This window comes from Podarcis raffonei, chromosome 8 (genome assembly GCF_027172205.1).
Source record: "Podarcis raffonei isolate rPodRaf1 chromosome 8, rPodRaf1.pri, whole genome shotgun sequence".
Lineage (NCBI taxonomy): Eukaryota > Metazoa > Chordata > Lepidosauria > Squamata > Lacertidae > Podarcis > Podarcis raffonei.
Window position 1 is genome coordinate 70,527,239 of NC_070609.1, and position 22,917 is coordinate 70,550,155.

General features: G+C 40.2%; 1 protein-coding gene across 7 annotated transcripts in view; it reads right to left on the minus strand.

The window, feature by feature from the left end:
- PRKCZ (protein kinase C zeta) overlaps window positions 1-22,917 on the minus strand; it is a 106,426-nt gene that overhangs the window by 31,948 nt on the left and 51,561 nt on the right. For all 7 annotated transcript variants that reach the window (XR_008331897.1, XM_053400676.1, XM_053400673.1 and 4 more), the window contains one exon: window positions 2,138-2,223. Coding sequence is in view for 6 of the 7 variants with exons in the window: in XM_053400676.1 (XP_053256651.1) it covers window positions 2,138-2,223 (86 nt within the window). In the remaining variant the exon portion in view is untranslated. The remainder of the gene's footprint in view (window positions 1-2,137; window positions 2,224-22,917) is intronic.

Below are 22,917 nucleotides of genomic sequence, written 5' to 3' on the forward strand. Positions count from 1 at the left end.
AGTATTAAGCAGAAGTTTTGGCTTTCAGCATGAAATGCACACTTTTACTTGAAGCAGACTCTTTCATATACCTCATGATTTATTTTGTGTGTGTAGAAGAGGCAGAATTCCCACATGAATGTAGTAGTATGAGAAAATGCATTGGTTAGAATAAAATCAGGGTAGCGTCCAATGTTAGTCCTACTCAGAAAAGAGCCACTGAAGTTAATGATCATGGCTAACAGTTCCAGTAATTTCAGTGAGTCTACTCTGAGTATGCCGTATTTGGATACAACCCTATACCATTTGATTTCTAAGCAAACTTTCAATTAAAAATACTCATACTGTATCTGGGATAGGTAAAGGTAACCCTGCCCATTTGGGCCAGTCTTGCCAGACTCTAGGGTTGTGCGCTCATCTCACTCTATAGGCCGGGAGCCAGCGCTGTCCGCAGACACTTCCGGGTCACGTGGCCAGAGTGACAAGCTGCATCTGGCGAGCCAGCACAGCACACGGAAACGCCGTTTACCTACCCGCAGGTAAGCGGTCCCTATTTATCTACTTGCACCCGAAGGTGCTTTCGAACTGCTAGGTTGGCAGGCGCTGGGACCGAACGACGGGAGCGCACCCCACCGCGGGGATTCGAACCGCTGACCATGCGATTGGCAAGTCCTAGGTGCTGAGGTTTTACCCACAGCGCCACCCCCGTCCCCTACATATCTGGGATAGGAGTACTCATACTCATAGGTCTGGGATTCAAATGGCTACCAATATTTGGCATGCATATGGTGGGCTTCTTGACTTAGCTTCTTTTAAACAGTGGACTCTATCCCTACCATATCACAATCTGCTTTTGAAAGCCCCATTGCTTTCAAAGAAGCCCAAGCCCTTGTATACTGTATGTTCCTTCCCCTTTTTTCATAACACTCCCCCCCCCATATCATAAAAAGTAACAAATGTTTTAAAACATCTTTCTACTAGAAAAGAAACTTATTCTAAGGTAAGGACAGAACTGAAATGGTTGTACAGAAGGTACTCACAAAGCAGAAGTTTGTGTGTGTGTGTCTGAAAATTCATAATAGTAGAGTCAGGGGCATTAGCCTTTACATGACTATTTTTAACTAGGCCTCCATTTAGCATCAGACAACACTGGTACTATTCACAAGCTTTTAAAACTTTGCATACCATTCAGGTTGAGCTTTGTGCTTTATGTGCCACATAAAAAACTGTTGATCCCAAAATTCTCGTTTAATTGTCCCCTAAAACCTCTTAATAACCAAATTAGAGTGCACTGGCATATGACAGCCCCACATTAATCTGTGAATCATATCACTTAGATATTAAGACCATAATCAGGAAATATTTTGCTCACCGCTTATTAGGGGTTCATGTATACATACATATGTAGAGAAGAGTGTGTGTGTGTGTGTGTGTGTGTAGCCATTAAAGAACTCTCCGCCTTTCCCACAAGGCAGCAATAGTCAGACAATCCTTATAATTAACCTAAAATCCAACACTCCCCTGCTCATACATTTTTCACAAAACTTCAGAAGACTGTATTATGTAGAGAATACATGCTGCAGCATAATGGGCTGGGTTAAGGAAGGAGGGGTCTCTGGATTCCTTTGCTTTTATAGATGAAGTCAGACCCTTAACACGGCTGTGTCTTTAGTACATGCAGTAGAGTTTGCAGCTCAGTAGATAAAAATATTTGTGGTTTCGTTAATTAGGTCATATCCATTTAGCTCCTCTGCATTTTAAGAGAATTCTAAGCATCTTAACGCTAATCTACACACAATAGGAAAAAGGAAGCGGTGAAAGACAATAAATAGGCTTAGGGGGAGTATTCACGATGCAGACTGGCTGGAAAGGCAGCATGAAAAATATTTATTTGGACACAGACACACACAAAAGGCAAGTTTTCAAACGCATAGAGGAGAAATTAATCCTACATTACTGTCCCCACAATGAATTCAAAGACCTTTTATTCAGTAATATTGCATAAACTGAATTGAGATGAACCAAATCTCTGCCTATTCTTCCCCAGTATAGGAAGCTTCCAGTAGGAAAGGATAATAATTCACAGCACCTCACACAGATATACAATACACACACCACTCCCGAGGCTTTTTTTTTTTTTTTAAGCAACAGTACTCACTCTGTTAAAGCGTTTGGCTTGGAACAGATGCCCATTCACTCTGTACAGCTTCCTCCATCTTCTGGCTCCACGTCGGTAGATTGATTCTGAGAAGGAAATTAAAAAGGTGTAAAGCAGGAGCATAGTAATACCACACGCACTCTACATCGAGCAAGTTGCGCCTTAATCTTGCTTTCCTGAACATCCACGCACAGCTAAATATTGCTGGTAACACAATCTGCTGTCAAAAAGCATCTGGAGGAGATGCTTCCCCCCACCCAGCCTCTCCCATTCCTCCATCCCCCCCTCTTGCTGTTTCCCCTCACATGATTATAATCTTGTTACAGTTCTGTGACTGCTTGCTGCTTCAAGCTCAGGTGAGATGGAGAGAGATAACTGGGTTAAAGAAACAGCATTCCTTGCTAACCCTCATCATGGCAGTCTTGCTGTACCAGCTTTTCATGAAAACATGAAGGATACAAGTTAGCTTAAAAGGATAGTGCAAGAAGTACACCAAACCATACAAATCTTTGAACAGTTATGATTCCCATTTTCCCTGTGCTAGAAGATGATGTCACTATTTGATCTTCCTTTTTTAAAAAAATAAAGAGGGAACAATTCAAATGTTTTCTCAGTTGTACAGTAATTTTAAAAATACAGAACCAGGACAAAGGAACCTTAGGGACATGAGGACCACTCAGATAGATACCGTGGCAAGTTAGATTTTTGCATCACCTGCGCTTTCCAGGATGAAATTGGATTGATGGTCATAACTCATCTTCACAACAATTGTGATGCAAGTCACTATTACTGGCATTTTATAGAGAGGGAACAGAGTCTGACAGGTAAGGATTTGCCCAAGGCCATTCAGATCAGAGTCCAGAACACGCTACCCAATGGACTATATATTGCCTTTCACACAGGATTACGAGCAGACATGAGGAACATGATGTGGCTCCTTAAGGGGTGATATAAACAGAGTAAATAAATGTCTAGATTCACAATTACCACCCCAGAGGTAAGGTGGAGTAGAGGCGATGGCAGCTGTAAGCAGTAGGACTCGCTAGCAGTCCACACTGGGGGAAAGGAAAGATGTACTGCTCTACTCATACCCCACAAACAGCAGTCTATAATAACTAGTTACAATTTCCCAAAAGGAAGCAGAGGAGAAGAGGCCAGGTGTACAAAGTTGTTGCTGCTAAGTAGCAGGATGTGGCAAAAGTGAAACTCATTAGTCACACTCCTTACTTTTAAAATTAAAAGTTGCTCCTGGGAAAGCCATGTTGTTGGGAGCTACAGTAGGAACTGAATTGTGCCCTAAGACAGACACAATTACATCTTATTTAATAATTTTCAGGTTACAAATTTTAAGAAGTCTGCTCAATGCTTTCCTTAAAAAAAATGTACATATGAGTTCTTGGACTTTCTCAGAGAACGCTGAATATTATTTCTTCTATTTACGAGGGCGGTCTTCAAATATCCTGACTTAATAAACCACAACCTCTGAGATGAGATTTGTGCTGACAGAACTTATTTGGAATCACAGCCACTCTAGCCAAACTGATATGAGGAGACAATCTGAAGAATTTAGCACTTTAAAAAAAAGTGTTTTCTGCTTTACTTTGCTTTCAAAATATGCACGAAAGCTATTTTCACCACTAATGAAAGACCTATAGCTTTCCTAAGGCAGAAACTGTTTTCTGAACAAGTTTACTTAGACTTGGCTGTGTAGCAGTTTTAGTTAGGTTATGGCTAATTCAGAACCAATTTCCACTCCCTGAAGAATGAAAAGTAAAAAGTAGAGATAAAAACCAGATTTAAAAGAGATAACAGAATGAGCAACTGAGTACCACAAAGAGTGCCATTTTCTTGTTTTAGAAACCTGTCCTACAGTGCTAATACATGTCAAGATTTGAAGAACTACTTTTATATGGAATTTTTGGATTTTTCCTTGAACAGGACCCCTCCAACTATGTAATCTCACAATAGAGTTTGAGTCTGTTCCGTTTTAAGAACAGTTTTTCATGGTGCACAAGAGTTGTCATTTGAAATACAATAGTCCAAAGCAGCGTCTTGGGTCTTTTGGGTCCTGGTTAAGAATGTTAATGTAGGCAGCTGAAACAAGGTACTGTCTTTGAAAAGTAGCACTCATCTTGCTCTGCTTTCTCTGAAGGGGTGGAAAAAGTGATTTATTTTAAATAAACACAGCCCTTCAGTCTACAAAACTCCTACGGTAGCTAACAGATTAACTAAAAAGCAAAGATCATCAATACATTCAATGAGTAAAAACAGATCAGCAGCAAAGACATTACTACCCAGAAAACCAATGGATGACATTTCCTTTCTTTTAATTTGAAACCATTGCTCCTAGCCTCCGGAGCTGGAGAAAACAAGCTTGCTCCATCTTCTATGTGACAGCTCTTTAGATATTTGAAGACTATCATTTCTCTTCTCAGTCTTCATTTTTCCAATCTGTTAAGGTCATTTTGAATTGTTTAAAAAGACATTGAACAACAATGGGTCCAGGACAGAACTCTGTGGCACCCCACAAGTCACTTTTTTCCATGATCCATGATGATGAGGAACCATTAGTTAGCGCTCTTTGGTCTGGTCAGCCAACCAGCTACAAATCCACCTAACAGTTACTTCGTCCAGCCCACATTTTACCAGCTTCTCCACAAGAATATCATGGGAGACTTTGCCAAACGCATTACTGAAATCAAGATACACTATGTCCACAGCATTTCCCTGATCCACCAACTTGTTACTCTATTAAAAAAAGGGATGAGATTCATCTGGCATGACTTGTTTTTGAGAAACCCATGCTGGGTCTTAGTAATCACAGCAACCTTATCTAAGTGCTTGTAGACCGATTGTTTACTTATCTGTTTGATGACATTTCTTGGAATCAATGTCATGATAACCGGATGGTAGTAACCTGGGTCTTCTTTTCTCCACTTTTTCTTTGCAAGAAATGGATCTTTCAGAATGGCGGCACCTATTACCAGGAACTGCCCGCCCACTAATGTTAGGCAGTTTTAAAAACTGTTTTGTTTAGAAAAGTGTACCCAGCCATTTAATTCTATTATGTATTTTTTAAAAATAATTGCTGATTTTGCATATATGTTGATAAACTGGGTTTACTAGCTTTTACTATTTAATTGTATCAGTATTTTTATGAACATTTTATATTCTATGTTAACTACTTAGATTATTGATAAAGTGGTGTATATATTCTGTCATATAAATAAACGCCTGTGGAGAGTAGAAACAGAAGCAAAAGTGAGTGAAGTACCAACAGCACATTTTACCTTTGTACAGTAGGCTAGTTTCAACTCTCACACACGTCTCTTTCTATGCTCCACCCAGGCTAGCAGAAGGCATGATCAGAGCTCAAGGACACATTATTGCCAAGCAAAAGTACTTGAGAAGTGGTGAGATGGATGTAGCCTGGGGATTGAGTGAGTCATTTTGTGTGTGTGTGTGTGTGTGTGTGAGAGAGAGAGAGAGAGAGAGAGAGAGAGAGAGAGAGAGAGAAAGTAGGGAGGAAGTGTGAGAAGAGTCCTCAAGGCCAGAGTTTTAGAGGGCTGCATTTGGCTCCCAGGTCTGAGTTTCCACACCCCTACTCTAGCAGCCTCCAAGTTAAGACTGATGCAAGTGACTGTTCTGAAAGTACTTAGCAAAACAAGTCTCATTAGGCCTGTTTTGCCCAAGAGTCATACTGCATGAATTTTGTCCCATACTCATTACCCACAGAGATTTTATTTTGGCCTAAAAACACCAGATCCTGCCCATTTATTACACAGTATTCCCTTTGAAGAAATCTCCCCTTTCTGCATCCAAGCCTAGTCTGTCTTGACCAGTCAGAAACTAAAGGCCTTAAGAAAAACAAACCTTGATGTGAGCTTTTATTTCAACATCTATTAGTAGAATATTCATAAGGAATTGTAGTAGTTTATATAATAACTGTATGCCCAATACATTTGAAACCAACTATGTGACACACACCAATGCTGCAATGTGGAACTAGTATTCCTAAAAACAAAATAGGTAACTAGCATTAAACACACAAGCAGGACACAAAACTCCAAGTATGTATGAGACAATGCTTAGAAGCAATTCTAAAAAGACAATTTTCATGCTTTATAATTCGGGGAGGGGGGGGGGAATCTCTAGAACAGCTTTCCCCAACCTGGCACCTTCCAGATGTTGCTGGACTACAACTCCCATCAGCCTCAGCCAGCATGGCCAACGGTATGGAATTTGAAGGGCCACACATTCCCCATCCTTGCTTTTACAGTATATAACAAGAATCCTAGGAAAGGGGGAAGTGAAGAAGGAATGAAAGAATGGCGAAAGGACACCTATTTCCTTTCTAACTTTCCAAGACATCTTATCTGCTATAAAATGCTCAGCATCAGGCAGTTAACCTCAATCCTAGCCCCTCTAGAACAGCAATAAGGAAAGTCTTGGCATGACACCTGTCCTTTCCTGTGCCCTCTTCTACAAAAATTCCCTCCTTAAGAGATGGGAACAGTACTACAAGACTCCACCCTCCAGGCTGGCAGGCAGGTGTCATGATCAAGCGCACTCCTCTGAGGAGGTAGGAATGCCCTACAAATTTTTGTAGGAGACCCTGATAATTCAGTTCCAAAATACTACATTTGTTTTAGTAACACACCAGGGGACTCAGCACAAAGAGAAAGTGACAACTGTGGCAGCTTCTGGATTGCTGCTACCTAAATTAAATGAGGCACATATGAAGATCTGGAGGGTTTTGATTTTGACAGAGCCTCCTTAAATGGAATAATCCTGTAGCAATTCTTAAACAAAACTTAAAATGTAGTCAGAACCAACTAAACACTTATGTAAATGTGCTTTAAAAGGCAGCATCTCTTGAATTACCTCAGAGCTAGGAATAAAATGTGCAGTGTTTCAAAGCCCTTAAAACACAAGTCTTAATTAGTATAACGAACATTGGAAAAAAAGTTTCAAACAATTTTTTTTAAAAAAAACACACCAATGCATTTAAGAGAGACCAAGGCAAACAAAATGTCTATTTCAAGGCCACTGAAGATCCCCTCCCCCAGCATCTCAACGCAATTCACAGCAGAAATACCAGGGCTCATAACAAAAATGTCCTTGAGGCAGGGACTCTTAAGTGCAAATATCTTCAAACTCAAGATTTTAAACAGAGTTGACAGAATTCTGGCATTGGTTGGAGAGATTGCTAATTTCAATAAAGGACTTCAAGCAAATGCTTAAAGCAGCATGCAGAATTCAGATGCTTTCAAATCCTGTCGAAAACTAGAGAACTAACAACTAAAGAAAAAAATCTTCAGAGTTCAGATTTTGGGGAGTGGTTAACTTTATATGGGGGGGGGAGGATTTTATACAACTTTCCAGCCCGAACAAAGGTCCCCAAAGAACAAACTGCCAAGTAACAAAAATCAAAACTAAAACAAAACCAAAAGGATCAGTGTTCAATCATACTTTAAAACCACAAAAAGCTGTAAGAATGTTAACACTGCCCATCTAAATGTAAATAATGGGACTATTTCCTCCTCCTTTGGAAGTGAAGGGTGCTGCCACCAAAAAGGCCCTTATGCTATATTTTCTTTTAAGTTGGCATAATGCAACATAATAGTCAAAATAATTAACTAAGAGTCTCTGGCTTAGCTTGGCCATCAATTCTGGGTGGTCTTAGGAAAGATACCACTTTGGCACTGGCTTCCATTTGCAATAGGCGAATAAATACTGGCCCAGCTTACAAGGCTGTTGTAAGAACCACAGAGACAAGCTATGCAAAATGATTTGAAGAAATGAGGTAGAGCAAGAACTACCAAGGATTGCTGATGGATACTTCAAGAAGTGCATTGGACCTAGTCCACAACTTTAAACAACACTGTGGGAGAATCATTCAATCAGTACCCTCACCAACTGACAGGGATGAAGAAACAAGACACTGTTGGACTCAAACTCCCATCAGCCCCAGCTAGTATGACCAATGGTCAGGGATGACAAAAACTGTAGTCCAACGATGTCTGGTGGGGGAGCTGTTAAGAACATAATAACTTAATGTCAGCCTGCTGGATCAGGTCAAAGATGTGTCTAGTCCAGCTTCCTGTTCTCACATTGGCCAACCAGAAATATCTGTGGGAAACTAGGAACAGAACAACTGGTATTCACAAACATTACTGCCTCTACCAGTGGAAGTAGAGCATAGCCATCATGGCTAGTAGCAACTGATAGCCCTCTCCTCCATTAATTTGTCTAATCCTCTTTTAAAGCCATCCAAGCTGGTGGCCATCACTGCCTCCTGGGGGAGCGAGTTCCATAGTTTGGATATGCTATGTACTGCATGGCAAAGTATTTTCTTTTATCAGTCCTAAATCTTCCAACATTCAGCTTCTCTGGATGTTTCCAGGTTCCAGTACAGTGGTACCTCGGGTTAAGAACTGAATTCGTTCTGGAGGTCTGTTCTTAACCTGAAACTGTTCTTAACCTGAAGCACCACTTTAACTAATGGGGCCTCCCGCTGCCGACGCTGCAGAATTTCTGTTCTCATCCTGAAGCAAAGTTCTTAACGTGAAACACTATTTCTGGGTTAGCGGAGTCTGTAACCTTAAGCGTATATAACCTGAGGTACCACTGTATTAGGAGAGAGAGAAACCTTTCTCTGCCCACTTTCCCCATTCTATGCATAATTTTATAAACTTGTATCATGTCACCTCTCAGTCACCTTTTCTCTAAACTAAAAAGTCTCAAACACTGCAACCTTTCTTCACAGGGACGTCACTCCACCCCCTTGATCAATTTGGTGGCGCTTTTCTAAACATTTTCCAACTCTACAATATCCAGTTTGAGGTAAGGTGACCAGAACTGTACACAGTACTCCAAATGTGGTCACACCATAGATTTGCATAACAATATTAAGATATTGGTATTAAGATTCAATTCCTCTGAAAATAATTTGCCCTTTTCGAGGCTGCCACACACTGGGTTAACACCTTCATTGAGCTATCTAATGTGACCTCAATGTCTTGCCCAGACAAACCACAACTGTAATCATGGTTTGTTCTTTGGTTTACAACTTATGATTTGTCAAAAAGAGGCAAACCATGAGCCGGGACTCAAACACAACACTATACTAAGACAAACCATGGCTTAGCTCACAATAGCAGGACTGGGGGAGGTGTGCAGTGGTCAAAGTCTTCTTTCCAAGAACCAGCACATCTGTACTAACTCATGGTTTGGCACAGTATTACATGCAAACTAGCTAATGGTTTTTCTTGAGAAGTAGAGACATCACCTTGCCAACAAAGGTTCGTATAGTTAAAGCTATGGTTTTCCCAGTAGTGATGTATGGAAGTGAGAGCTGGACCATAAAGAAGGCTGATTGCCGAAGAATTGATGCTTTTGAATTATGGTGCTGGAGGAGACTCTTGAGAGTCCCATGGACTGCAAGAAGATCAAACCTCTCCATTCTGAAGGAAATCAGCCCTGAGTGCTCACTGGAAGGACAGATTGTGAAGCTGAGGCTCCAGTACTTTGGCCACCTCATGAGAAGAGAAGACTCCCTGGAGAAGACCCTGATGTTGGGAAAGATGGAGGGCACAAGGAGAAGGGGGCGACAGAGGACGAGATGGTTGGATAGTGTTTTCGAGGTTACCAGCATGAGTTTGACCAAACTGCGGGAGGCAGTGGAGGACAGAGGTGCCTGGCGTTCTCTGGTCCATGGGGTCACGAAGAGTCGGACACGACTAAACGACTAAACAACAACAACAACAACAACAAAGCTCATGGTTTTGGGGTGAAGTTTTGACCTATCAACTTGCTAAGTTTTAATTTTCCTGGAACTGAGTTTCAACTTCTTCCATCAGATGCTTAATGTTGGTATTTATTATTAATCATATTTTATTTCTATTTTAAGTATATTATTGTGTTGTAAATTGCCTTTGTGTTTTCAGAAGGGCCTTGAAGAACTACTTACTTTCACTGCCTTATTCATGAGTGATTCTTTATGCTGCTATCAAGTTCCTTTGGGGAGGGGTTGTGTTTTATCTCTGGGCTGGATGTTTATTTATTATTTCTGGCTTTATTTAATAAATTAATACCCTTCTCTCCCCCAAATATTTCAAAGTCTTACAGAAAAAAATGACCCAAACACACTAAAAAGTTAAAAATACAATTTAAAGTGTTTTCAGGGGGGTATTTTTTTGGGGGGGAATAAAGTATTAGGATTACAACCAGTCCATGACCCACTTCACCATCCAGAATAATTTGATCATTGTTAACTTGGTGCAGCTTGCACTTTCTTTTACTCCAGGCCCAGTGAATTAAAATGAAATGCAAGTTTTTAATCTGTTACATGGGTTTTGTGCTCAGCCCTCCACAATTATCTTCAGACAGTTCTTCATGCCCTAAATGGCAAATTGGAGACTCGTCAGAGATTTTTTAAGCATACTGAGTGATGGGTATGTTTTTTTAGCATCTTGCAGCACCATTTTTTCAACCAAACTGCCCACAACCTTTTCATATCTGCTATTGGTGCGGTCTTTGAATTTAGATTTTTATTTGAATTCAGTGCATTTTTAGTGTCCTTTTATTATTGGAGAATTCCAGGAATTGCCAGAAGCCCTTGAAGACCCTGCACTAGGCTGTCTGGATCAGGACTGCTTAGATGCGATGTCTTTGCTTCTGTTGAGTAATAAGAGTGCTTAATTACGAGCCACAGTTCAGATGACACAATAAGCCGGGCCTTGGCTAAGCACAGCACGGGCAAAAAGGGGAGGAGAGGATGGGACAGGATGGAACAAAGCAAAGCTGCTCCAAGCACCTCTTTGAGAGTATGTGTACCTGTGCAGTCTGAGTTAGCTATAGTATAGTTTACAGTGTCATACAAACTGTTGGAAGTGTGGGAATGCAACTCAGTTTGTATTAAGGTTAGTGGGTTTGCATGGGGTTAAAGCAGATAGAAAAGGGGACCTCCAGCATTCCAAAACTGTCTCACTTCCACCTCTGTGCTGTACTCTCCTGCATTCCTAGATGGATATGCCAGATGGGGTTCATCAACCTGAGAAGGGAGCTCATCTAGGAGATGGAAAAGGCTAAGGATTAAACCCTACACAAATCCAGAGTGGAGTCCCTAAAACAGTTGGATGGTGCCTTGTATGCCCTCCTTCTGGCAACTCCTGCAGCCAAGCTGGTGCTCTGCTTTCCTTTGGACCTCATTTGCGAGGCCAAAAGTGGTGTCTTGTCGTCCGCCCAGGTCTGTGCCCTGGAGAGGTCGTTTCAGTGCAACTACTGAAGTGGTCTGACTTCACCACAGAGGCACAATTCATTGTCTCTTGAAATGGACACATAACGACACCCCCCCCCTCACACAAATACCAGTTTTTCATCTCTTCTTCCTCCTATAATAGCTTTCTCCTCTTATTCCTATATATATACATATCTATATATAGATATATGTATCTCACCAGTTTATCTCCTTATGGCAGAAGGCCTTCTTGGTAGTGGTGCCTGCCCTGTGGAACTCCCTCCCATCAGATGTCAAAGGAATAAACAACTATCTGACTTTCAGAAGACATCTGAAGACAGCCCTGTTTAGGGATGTTTTTGATGTTTTATTGTGCTTTTAATTCTGTTGGGAGCTGCCCAGAGTGGCTGCGGAAACCCAGCGAGATGGGTGGGGTATGTATGAATGAATGAATGAATGAATGAATAAATAAATAAATAAATAAATAAATAAATAAATAAATATAATAATTCCCTCAACACTTCCTCTGGCCTCTTTCCCCTAGGAAAAGAAAACCTCCCTTAACCTACCCCAGCTTCTTGGCCTCCCTGCTGTCTTCACTTAGCACAGCTGGGAACAGACAGACAAGTGAGGGACTAGGCAGGCTGTGGCAATAAGCCCCCTCCCCGAAAGTGGCCTGATATCCGCTGGTGGTCCCCAGCACACAGCTTAAGAAATGATGGACTTATACATTACTTGACCATGTACATAAACCTTAGAATTTCCAAGCAAAAGTACTATTGCCTGTACTTCAGCATATTGTAAGCCCAGAATCTGAAAGTAAAACTCCTGTCAAAAGCTGAACTTAATTCTCTTGTGTTCATCCTGCATAGGACACACAGCTGTTTTATTTCATATAATGTTCCAATTAATTTACTTCGAAGCACTTCGTCTTAAAAAACAAGATCACTCAATACAGCTGTTTAGTACTCACACACAGTCTAGAAACAAGCCTGTATTAGTCACAAGGGGTGAGGAAAATTAAATACATTCTGGTCTCTAAACAGCAGAGTAGGCTTAAACTAGTTATAAAAACATACTTGTCAGGGACTCTGGGGTTTGAAACAGGAACCTGAAGCTGAGACCTGCCCTGGTAAGCTACCTAGGATTGAAAAATGGAGTCTGCAATATCAATACCTGTAACTAGCAAGCACCATGATGCCTCTAAATATTAGGACCATGGCCTTCTGCTCTTGCCTGGTCAACAGAGCAATGTCCTCTGCCTGTTGAATTTCTGCTTTTCCATACTTCCAGCTCTAGTAGTCGACATAGGGAAAACTTGAACTAAATAATATATTCCTCCAAGGTTGGATTCTGTTGGAGTTGCTTAAGGCCCCTGTCTGACTCTGTAAATTGATAAATGCATTTCTCACTTCAAGGTGGGACTTTAGAGAAGTCATATGTAACGGGAGCAACTGAATGTTTTACAAGCTGCTTCATGAGAGAGAATCTCTGTTTTCTTTTGAGAGACAGAGAGCAAGAAAGCTATCTAACCCTTCTAAACCACTGTAGCAGCAAGCAGACATGGATGCTCCTCTCATCAGGATCAAGGTGAGTTTGGATTAAAAAGAGTGGGTTGCAAATACAGACACAGTGGTTGGAGCAATTGAATATTTTACCAGATAGCTAAGATGTTAAACTACAGACAATCTTAGTTTTAATTTACATTTAAAATTGCCCCTTGGTGACGCTCACCATAATAAAGTTCTTCTCAAAGAAAAATGATCAATTGTGATGTTTAGTGATTTCCTAGAGAAAAAATGCAACACAGAAAGGGATGAAACACTGGGAAGCTGAGAACGAAAAGGACAGCAAGAGGCCAAGACCTACTGAAATCAATGTCTATGACTAACTAAGGTTCATTAAATGTAAATGGTCTACTCTGAGTAGGACTTCATTGAATACAACCAAGTGCATCTTGTAAGGCTTAAACAAGCTTCTAACTGTTGTTCGTTTTTTGTGAGGGTTTTTTTGAAAGAAGAAACTTACTTATCCTTGAGAAGCTTAGCTTTTCATAAAATTAAGTCTGCATGAACATCAAAACATTTACTGGATCACAATTCTACATAGATTGGCAACAAACACTAGGGCCCCCAAATGCATATATGGTTATCCCCCAAAGCAGGCAGCAGAACTAAAAAAGCTAAGCAATCTTAATTTGATCTCTAGTAACACCCAGCTAAAATTAAGTTTTCCTTAATGAACAAAAATGTATAACAGCAGTGATATACTGGGCTGGATCTGAAATCGGGTCACAAAGAAATCAAATTAGTCATGACTTAAGTTCCACTGATCTCAATAGGAATGAAGTTCAACTCAGCCAGGATCCAATCTGTAATACTTTACTTTTACATTTACATTTAAGCAATCTGCCATTCCTCCTCCAAAAAAAGAATGCAGAAAGCAAAGTTCTGCCAGTAAAATATCCAATGAATACAGTATTTTGGTGTTGAAATTGACTGAGACCAGTGACATATGATTATAAGGTTGTATCCAACCACACACCCTGCCACACAAATGCTTGAATAGTCTCTTTTTGAAGAAATGACAGGATTTAAATATAATCTTTAAAATGCTGATGTCACTTAAATCTACGTGTAGGGCAACAGGTGGTAGGTGGCCACTGATGAGCTAAAGCAATTTGATAACTTTTCTTATGAATTCCCTTTCAGAGAATAGGTCAACAAGTCCTCTACTGTTGCGTGCATTATTACAACAACATGATTTCAGACAAATTATCCTGAAACTATGTGAGAAGCTTTTTTCACACTACAGGAAATTCAGCTCTGACTACCCTCTCCTGGTAAATTCAATAACTGCATCATTTAAAAGGCATTACTGAAAAATCTTTCAGAAAAGATTATGCCACCAAGTGTAGTGTTGCAGGTGTTAAAAATACAGAGAAATTGGGGGGTGGAGGTGAGCCTGAGGTGCACAAAGCTGCAAGAAATATGAAACCAGATACTGCAAAGCTTTTGTTGCTCTTTCACCCCATACTGTCATATCCATCACCTCTCTGCTCTTTTAGAGCATCTGCACTTAAGCCTGCTGCCAACTGTTTGAATGCAACTCTTTAAAAACTTTGATATTTTGTTTATGAATTGTTACAGTGTTCCTACTCTTCTGGGGATCTTATTTCTCACTTCAGATTAAGTGCTCCTTCGTCTGTTCTGTGGTGTCAATATGAGGTCTATGTCTGGCTGGAGGAAAGGCGGAAGGTAAAGACTAGGTAAAGACACGTATTTGAAGAGTCACAGAAAACAGAGTGCATAACACAGGTGGATGGTTATGTCAGGTGAGAAGATGTGGCAGACATTTGTGGCCACAACTGAATTATCCACCTGTCTGTGGGATGGGGCACATTGTAACCAGTATGATGCTGACACACAGCTCTCTCTTGCTCTGTCATTTGAAGCATCAAGTAACCCCAGTGGCAACAAGTGCATATTTCCAGCTCAGACAGAAATACTATGGCCACAATAGCCCATGTTCTGGTAACCTCCCAGTTGAGGATACAGAAATGCACAGTACATGGGGCTGCCTTTAAATATGGTCTAGAGATTGCAGCTGCTTTCAGCCAGAGAATTGACAAGTTCAGCTGCTCAGAACCAATTTGAAAAAAGGTTTGCTTTGGCTGCCTGTATTTTACTGGGCCAAATTCAAGGTTTTAGTGTTGGCAAATAAAGCCCTGAATGACTTATGACATAACTAATTGAAGGAGAGGCTCTAGTTGAATTGTCCTGGTTGTGATTTAAGATTTACAGCGGACATTCTTGTCATTTCATCACTGAGTAATGCCAAAGAGTTCTTGCCAGCCTTTGATATCATCAACTATGGTGTCCTCCAGGGGCACTGTTTTACAGTGATTCCAATCCTACTTTCAGGACCAAGTCCAGAGAGGATCATTGGAAAAGTGTCTTTTGGCCCCCTGGTGGGTATGTTAGTCCTCTGTGGTACCCCCTATCTTATCCCCAGTGCAATTTAATATCTACATGAAGCCACTGAGCAGTCATTTGGAGTTTGAGGGTGAGGTGCCACTCAGCTCTTTCTACATAACATTTCTAGATAACATTTGAATTAAGATACAAATATATTTCCCACTGGGTCATTTTGTTAAAGTAGCTTTCACCCCTTTGAACAGCATTACTGATGCCTATCACCAGCTGCTCATGACATTTTTTCCTACTTCAGAACTGGTTTCTCAAACATTTGCATGGTGAGTATTGCATGAAACCTGTCCTTGGAAACTAGCTGTAGATTAATGGCCAACACCTTAAAATGAGGAGAAGGAAGAAAGTATTTTAGTATTACAATTTATACTGAATGAATAGATGATACATTTGAAGTCCCCCATCCTTAATTAAGAGCTTTGTACTCTATGCAGAAAGAGCCTATTCTTTCTTGCAAGTTTACAAGTTCAAAGAACGGAATGAGGCTTATTTATCAAGCTAAGCAATGGAACTTTAAAAGTTAAGCTATAATAGAATAAGGTTGCCTTTACAAAAAGGTATTTTTTTAACTAATAGTCTCTTGTATTGCACTGCTTTCAAAGTAGCAAGTGAATTACGATCATCAATCAAGTTTCTCTGTGTAATGAATATGAATGCAAAGCTGTTGTTAAAGGGATAAATTCTGACGCAGGCTTACAGTATTGAATGGAATAGTATAATTAATGTAGGAGTTGTCATTGCTTTCCATAGTGTAGGAGTTTGTTTACCAGCAAGTACAACTAATTATATAAGACGCCTGCCAGCTGTACTGTTTGAAAATGTCCTTCTGCCTAAAAACAGCTTTGCTAAAGAACAAGTGAGGGTTCTTTGTAAACTCTTGTGGATTATACAAGAAAAATGGTCATTTCCACAAAAAAGGAAAAACTCTTTTACTAAAGAATAAATGATAATGGGTCAAGATTATTTGCATGAAGGGATCAGTCTATATTTGGCCATACCTGTTTTGCATAAGTCCATTCCCTTTTAAAAAAAACAATGTGCAAACATTTGCATTTAAATTGTGTGCATTTATCCTAATATGGATTTTGTACACATTTTCCTTTGTGTCTCCTCCTAAAATATATACTTTCATAAGCCACACATCCCTCACACATACATTTCTCGGCTTTTATTTTTCAGCCTGAACTGCATCATAAAATTCAGAAATGTATGCTGTTCAAAGAATTACCATAACTGTGCTCTCTGATCTGTGTATTAGCCCAGGAGGTACAAATTAGTTACTTCAGGTAAAAATGAAATTCTCCTCCATCCCTATTATAGCAACCATCACCAGAGCAGAGGGCTCTGCTAGCTGCCATTCACCATTCAGGTCAGAAAATGTTCCACCCTGTTCTTAACCAACACCTGGAATTAAAGACTGGCTCCACCTCCCTCTGCAACACCTCAAAAGGGCTTACTGTGGTGCTGGTGCTAATGGATGTTTTTGAATTTTGTGTTTTATTACGACACTGTTTACTTTAGAGAATTGTTTTTAAATAGAGTTATTATAGATAGTGATTGCTGATGTAGGTATTTATGTTTTCCTTTCCTTTTTTGTCATGGTCTGTTGAGTGTAATGTATTCAGAAAAGTGGTATATAAAGTGAATTTGACTATGTAGGTGGCTGTGCAGTACTCAAAATTCTGCTTTAGAATGGTGCTTCAAGCACGCATTGCAATTTAAGTTTAAGTAAAATAAAACCACCCAACAGTGCTTACTGCAGCTGCCTACGGTATGACTGGTAGCACAGAATTACAGACATGAAAAAGGTATTACATATACATGCAACAGAACCAGCCAAGAAAGGCACCATACATATACCAAACTGTTGCCTCTAAAATGTTCATATATACATCACATTCTTTTTTCTAACTAAGACAGTTTTGGTTTTATTTCAAAAACCACAACATGAAATAATGAATTTTAGCAATGTCTTTATATTCCTTAAGACTTTTATAAACCAAATATTCATGTCAGGGCTTGGTCAAATGCAAGGACATTATGTAACAGCAAACATGGGGAACTTAGGGTCCTCCAGATGTTGTTGGAACTCCCATAAGCCCTGGCAAGCATGGCCAATTGTTAGGGACGATGGAAGCAGGGATCCATCAACATCTAAAGGACCACAGGTTCCCCATTCAAGGATTAGGTGTTTCAAGCTAGTCTGGACAGTACAACTACTGAATTCAACTATGTGATACTTGGGGATCAATTTAACTGTAATATAAGACTGCAGATGCTCAAGTGGCACTTAACATAGATCTTCACAAACCTTCTCCTAATGTCAGAACTTAAAATATCCACCCAACATCCTTCATCAGCTACCTTCCATCCACCAGACAAAAATAAACAATTGCATTAATCTTGAAGGAGTTTTATCTATATGGTAGTTACTCTCAGCAGTTAACATACTTTGCAATCATTACAACATAACATTGTCATCCAAACTGCTACGTTACAGCCAAGTGAAGAAACAAAGCATGCTAATTATGACATTCAATTAGCATGAGTTCTTGCCAAAACTATACCCAGGCTTTAGTTGATTAATGCAACCTAAAATGCTTCTAGGGGTGAGGAGGGAGGAAATAGATGGTGTCTTGGCAAGAGAAGCTTAAGTGACCAAGCCAGAGTGAAGAGCAAAATAAGGACCAAGAACTAGTCACATTCTCTCTTTTTTTTCTTTTCTTTTTTAAATTATATTTTATTACTTTTCCATACATTCAATCCACATTACAATTTCTGTTAAATTTTCCATTTTTGACTTCCTTTGGCTTCTCTGCCAATCATCCAAATTCAAACTTCTTTAATTACACATTTCCAAATTTTACTATTGCCTTTATACCTACCCCCCACTTCTATTTTGCCTTTTTACAATATTTCTTATTCTGTTACAGAGCTTCTCTAAATGCCACTAGCGTTATTGCATTATCACTTATCCATTCCCAATATTCAACCAATTTTCCCCAGTCCTCGATGAACTTTTGATCTCGTAGATATCTGATCTTCCCAGTCAGTTTATCAAGTTCTGCATAGTCCATCAGCTTCATTCTCCACTCCTCCAACGTTGGTATTTGTTCTTGTTTCCATTTCTGGGCCAGTAGTATTCTTGCCGCTGTTACTGCATATTGGAAAAGTTTGTGGTCCTTTCTATTTATTTCATTACCAACAATTCCTAAAAGAAAAGCCTCTGGTTTCTTAACAAATGTATATTTCAACATTTTTTTCAGCTCAATATATATCAACTCCCAGAAGCTTTTCACTTTCTTACATTCCCACCACATTATCATAAGAACTAGTCACATTCTCAAAGGAGCCTTGTGTAGTAGCGACACAGAGAAGCAGAATACCACAGTGAAAACACAATGCGGGTGTTTACATGCACTGTGTCACGACTGCCCCTCTGCGGGTCTGTGTGCCACCTCTTGGAGGAGCCAGCCAGTTCAGCAAGGAAAATGGTTTGGGACACTTCTGAGCAAGCTCTAAGGCTGAAACGCTGCATATTTCCTTGTGCATAAACCCAAGTTGGACTTATTACCAAAACTGCCCTGATCTAGTAAGCAAATTCTTTCTTCAGAAGCATTGGTTGTGAAAATTAGTGAAAATTAATGCAAAGATAATCAATCACAATATTAAAGTATTAAAAAAAACCTGGACAAAAGCCCTAAATATTATAAACAGGGAACATTTCTGGTCCACAGCTGCAATTTATGGCCAACATTGTCTGCCGGGCTCCCCAGTACTTGCCACAGCAACTTCTCACTCAGCTGTCCCTTCCTGCTATGCTTTCTTTCACCTGCCCTTCCTGTTGCCTTCCCCTCTATAAATTGTTGGTTGCTCTTGGCTAAGAGTGACTAACAGAAACTTCACAATGTTTCGCTAGATTTCTTCAAGTTTTGCATGCCAAATTCCGCATTTAAACCAATACCCCAACCATTTACTGGCTTATCACAGTCCTTTTCCTGACCACTGTGTATTCCTCTATGTTGTGGAGTGCCATTTCAACATGTTTGCAGTGTTTGAGGCAGGGGGGGAATGCATTGATACATTTTGAACAGGGCACCCATAAACTCAACAGCTAATAAATAGCTTTATTAACTCTTATTAACACATGACAAATGTGATAAAACCAATTGTTACTGTGCTCCAGTCCACTTCCAGCAGCATCCTGTTACCACGACCTTTGATTGATTGATTGATTGATTGATTGATTGATTGATTGATTTAAAGGAAATGTAGAAAGAATTTCCAGGGTTCCTGTCACACAACTTCAAAATGTATTTTTTAACATTAAATGTTTAATCAAATGCTCTCTAGCTTCCAGTGAGTTTATGAACAAATAGGCAACTCATCATGCATGTCTGCTACAACTCACTGCATATAGCCTTGTATCTCCACACGCATCACCTTGCTTGCCTCCCAAAAAACTGCACTGTAATTTAGATTTAAAATGCATTCTTTGGGGCAGGCAGAATGTTTTGCTTGCACAGAAACAATAAAGGATAGCAATTTTGAAAGCTCTAGCCAGCTCAGAAGAGAGCCCATATTCAAATCACTGCTGAGCCAAAACAGTGGCTGCAGTGGTAGATGTTTCATGAATATTTTAATCACCACCACCCATCAAATTGAAATAGGTCTTCTCCTTGTGTGCTTTTCACACCCTTTTGTAAAAGGCTACAAAACTGTTCATAGGCAAGCGTCTGAGCGGTACAGGGGAAAACTGAGTTCAAATCGCCAACCAGCCAAGACAACTGTACAACTGCTGTACCTGAATGCACTTCCACACCCAACCATGCACGTTTAGCAATGTGGAACTTTCAACATTGGACCGCGGCTGTTTTCCCCACAATATACTGCCAGGTGAAGCCACCATCACACTCTGCCCTTCATACCACAGATGGAGGAGCAAGCTGTATCGCTGGGCTGATACAGCTACTTTAAACTGCTCCCGCCCCCCAGCTGAGCGAGCCCCAATGTCCCTCCTGCACGGCTCCATGCCTCTCTGGCTCATGCACGAGGCATCAGAGCATGCTCATCTGCAGGGCAAAAGCAGTTTAAAGAAGCTGGGGGAGGAATAAGCTGTATCAGCCCAGCGATACAGCTTGCTCCTCCATCTGTGGTATGAAGGGGAGAGTGTGATGGCGGCTTCACCCAGCAGTATATTGCGGGGGAAACAGCCGCTGCTCATGAGTCCCTCTGCTACCAGTGGCCCAATGTTGAAAGTGATGCTGGTAGAATAGGGACTCAGGAGCAGTGTCGGTTTCACCTGCAATATACCGCCGGGTGAAGCCACCATCACACTCTGCCCCTCATACTGGTCCTGGCGATGTATTGATACATTGCCCAAGCCTACTAGTAGCCACTGACAGCTTTATCGTCCATGAATTTGTCTAACCCCGCTTTGAAAGCAACCTAAGCTACTGGCCCCCTCCACATTTTATGTCAGTGAATTCTGTAAACTAACTATAAACTGTGTCAGGAAGCACCTTTTGTCTGCTCAGAATTTCTTGCCAATCAGGATCATTGGATGACCCAAAGTTCTATTATTATTTGTATTATGACTTGCTTAAAAAAAAGTGATCCAAAGCAACTTTCAAAAATAATACAAATCATTAAAACTAAATATAAACACCAAGTCACAATGATAACTTAAAATACACATCCACGTAATATTATGAGGAACAAAAACTTAGCTTTATAATCCTCTATCATGCACTCCTTATTTGCTATTTTTCGGAAATGTAAAGCACCAATCATTTTGCTTTCCTCATAAGTTTTTCAGTCCCCCACCTCATTTTCCACCACTACAGTAAACTGCACAGTGTGCTCAAAATGTGGCTGCACTATAGATCTATACAACAGTATAAGAATCCTGGAAGTTTTTATTTTCAATTGCCTGATACACAGGAGTATTAGAGATACCTGATCAGGACAGAATACAGAGTCCTTATTATTTCCAGAGCTGACTGGTGGAGAGTCCACCCATTATTGCATGCTTGGCTTCAGGGCAAGCCGAGTGCTAACCTGCAATTAGTTCTACTTAAGTGAAAAGGTAAGTTGATGCATCTATTCACAAATAACTGGTTTTGATTTATTTCATTGTTGCTTCACTGGTGTTAGGATTTATGGGACACACCAAAGGGGGGGAAATGAATTTGTGAGAAGCTGTAGTGCAGCTGTCACACCCAAAGTGCAATCACTGATAAAATATGTCTGAAGTGCATCCTTCCAGTTCTAGCAAAATATACCATAGAAGCTATTTTGATGGATCAGAGAGAATAATCTCCAGTTTCATGTGAATAGTCAGTCACAGTAGAACGCCAATGATTACATCCCCTAAAAAGAACAGTGCAAAGTATGCAATAGTCCCGATCCCTGTAAAAATGGAAAAGGAGTGGGATTTAACGCATGCTCTCTGTTGAGTAAAAAAAAGAAGAAAAAAGAGTATGTATTATTTCCAATCTCTATAAGAAATATGAAAAATAGCATGCTACAGAACACCAATCATTACAAACGCTAAGTCAAAACAATCACACCATTTCCCTTTTATGGTTATGACAGTTTTCTGTAAGAAAAAAGCATTTAAGGTAAAGATGCTTCTTAAACTAAGTTTTTCCTATATAGTGATTTATAAACAACTTTCCACATATCTGTACACCAGGAAAACAGCCACTCAGGAATATAAAACCTGACCTTGATTTCCTTTTCTCTCTCCCTTCTTCTTCCCTTCTCCCCCCTCCCCAAATGTCATGCTCAATTGAATTTTCTCTTTGTTCTCGGCTTCTCTCTTTCCAAGAAAGCCCAAAGCTGTTCTAGTTACAGTTTTATGCTGGTCAGATTTCTATTCCCAGAGCTTAATTCATATTCTTATCAGAGATGTTGTGTTTTTTTAATGTGGAATTGCAAACAAGTGGCAGCCAAAGAAATGATGTATGCACTTTTATACCGTTTGATTTTGTAATAGTTTCCAGTATCCAGGAATGTTGTTCATAGTACCACAGAATTGTAAAGTTGGAAGCGACCCCGAGGGTCATCTAGTCCAACCCCCTGCAATTGCAGGAATATCTACTAAAGCATTTGTGACAGATGACCTATCCAAACTCTGCTTTAAAACCTCCAAAGAAAGAGAGTCTGCCACCTCCCAAGGAGTCCGTTCCACTGTCAAACAGCTCTTACCATCAGAAAATTCTTCCTGATGTTTAGTCAGAATCTCCTTTCTTGTAACTTGAATCCATTGGTTGGGGTCCTATCAGTGCTTTTTCTAGAAAAATAGGTGCTGGTACTCACCATGAAGTTGCTACAGTAAGTGCCCCACTTTTTAACAAAAATGAGGTGCTGCTACTGCATACTCTTTGAGTACCCCCGAAAAAAAGAACTGCGTCCAAGTCTCTTGAGCAGAAGAAAGACAGCCCTTTTAATATTTGAAGACGACTTTCATTTCTTCTATCAGTCTTCTCTTTACCAAGCTAAACAAACCCAACTCCCTCAACAATTCTTCATAAGGGTTAGTTTCC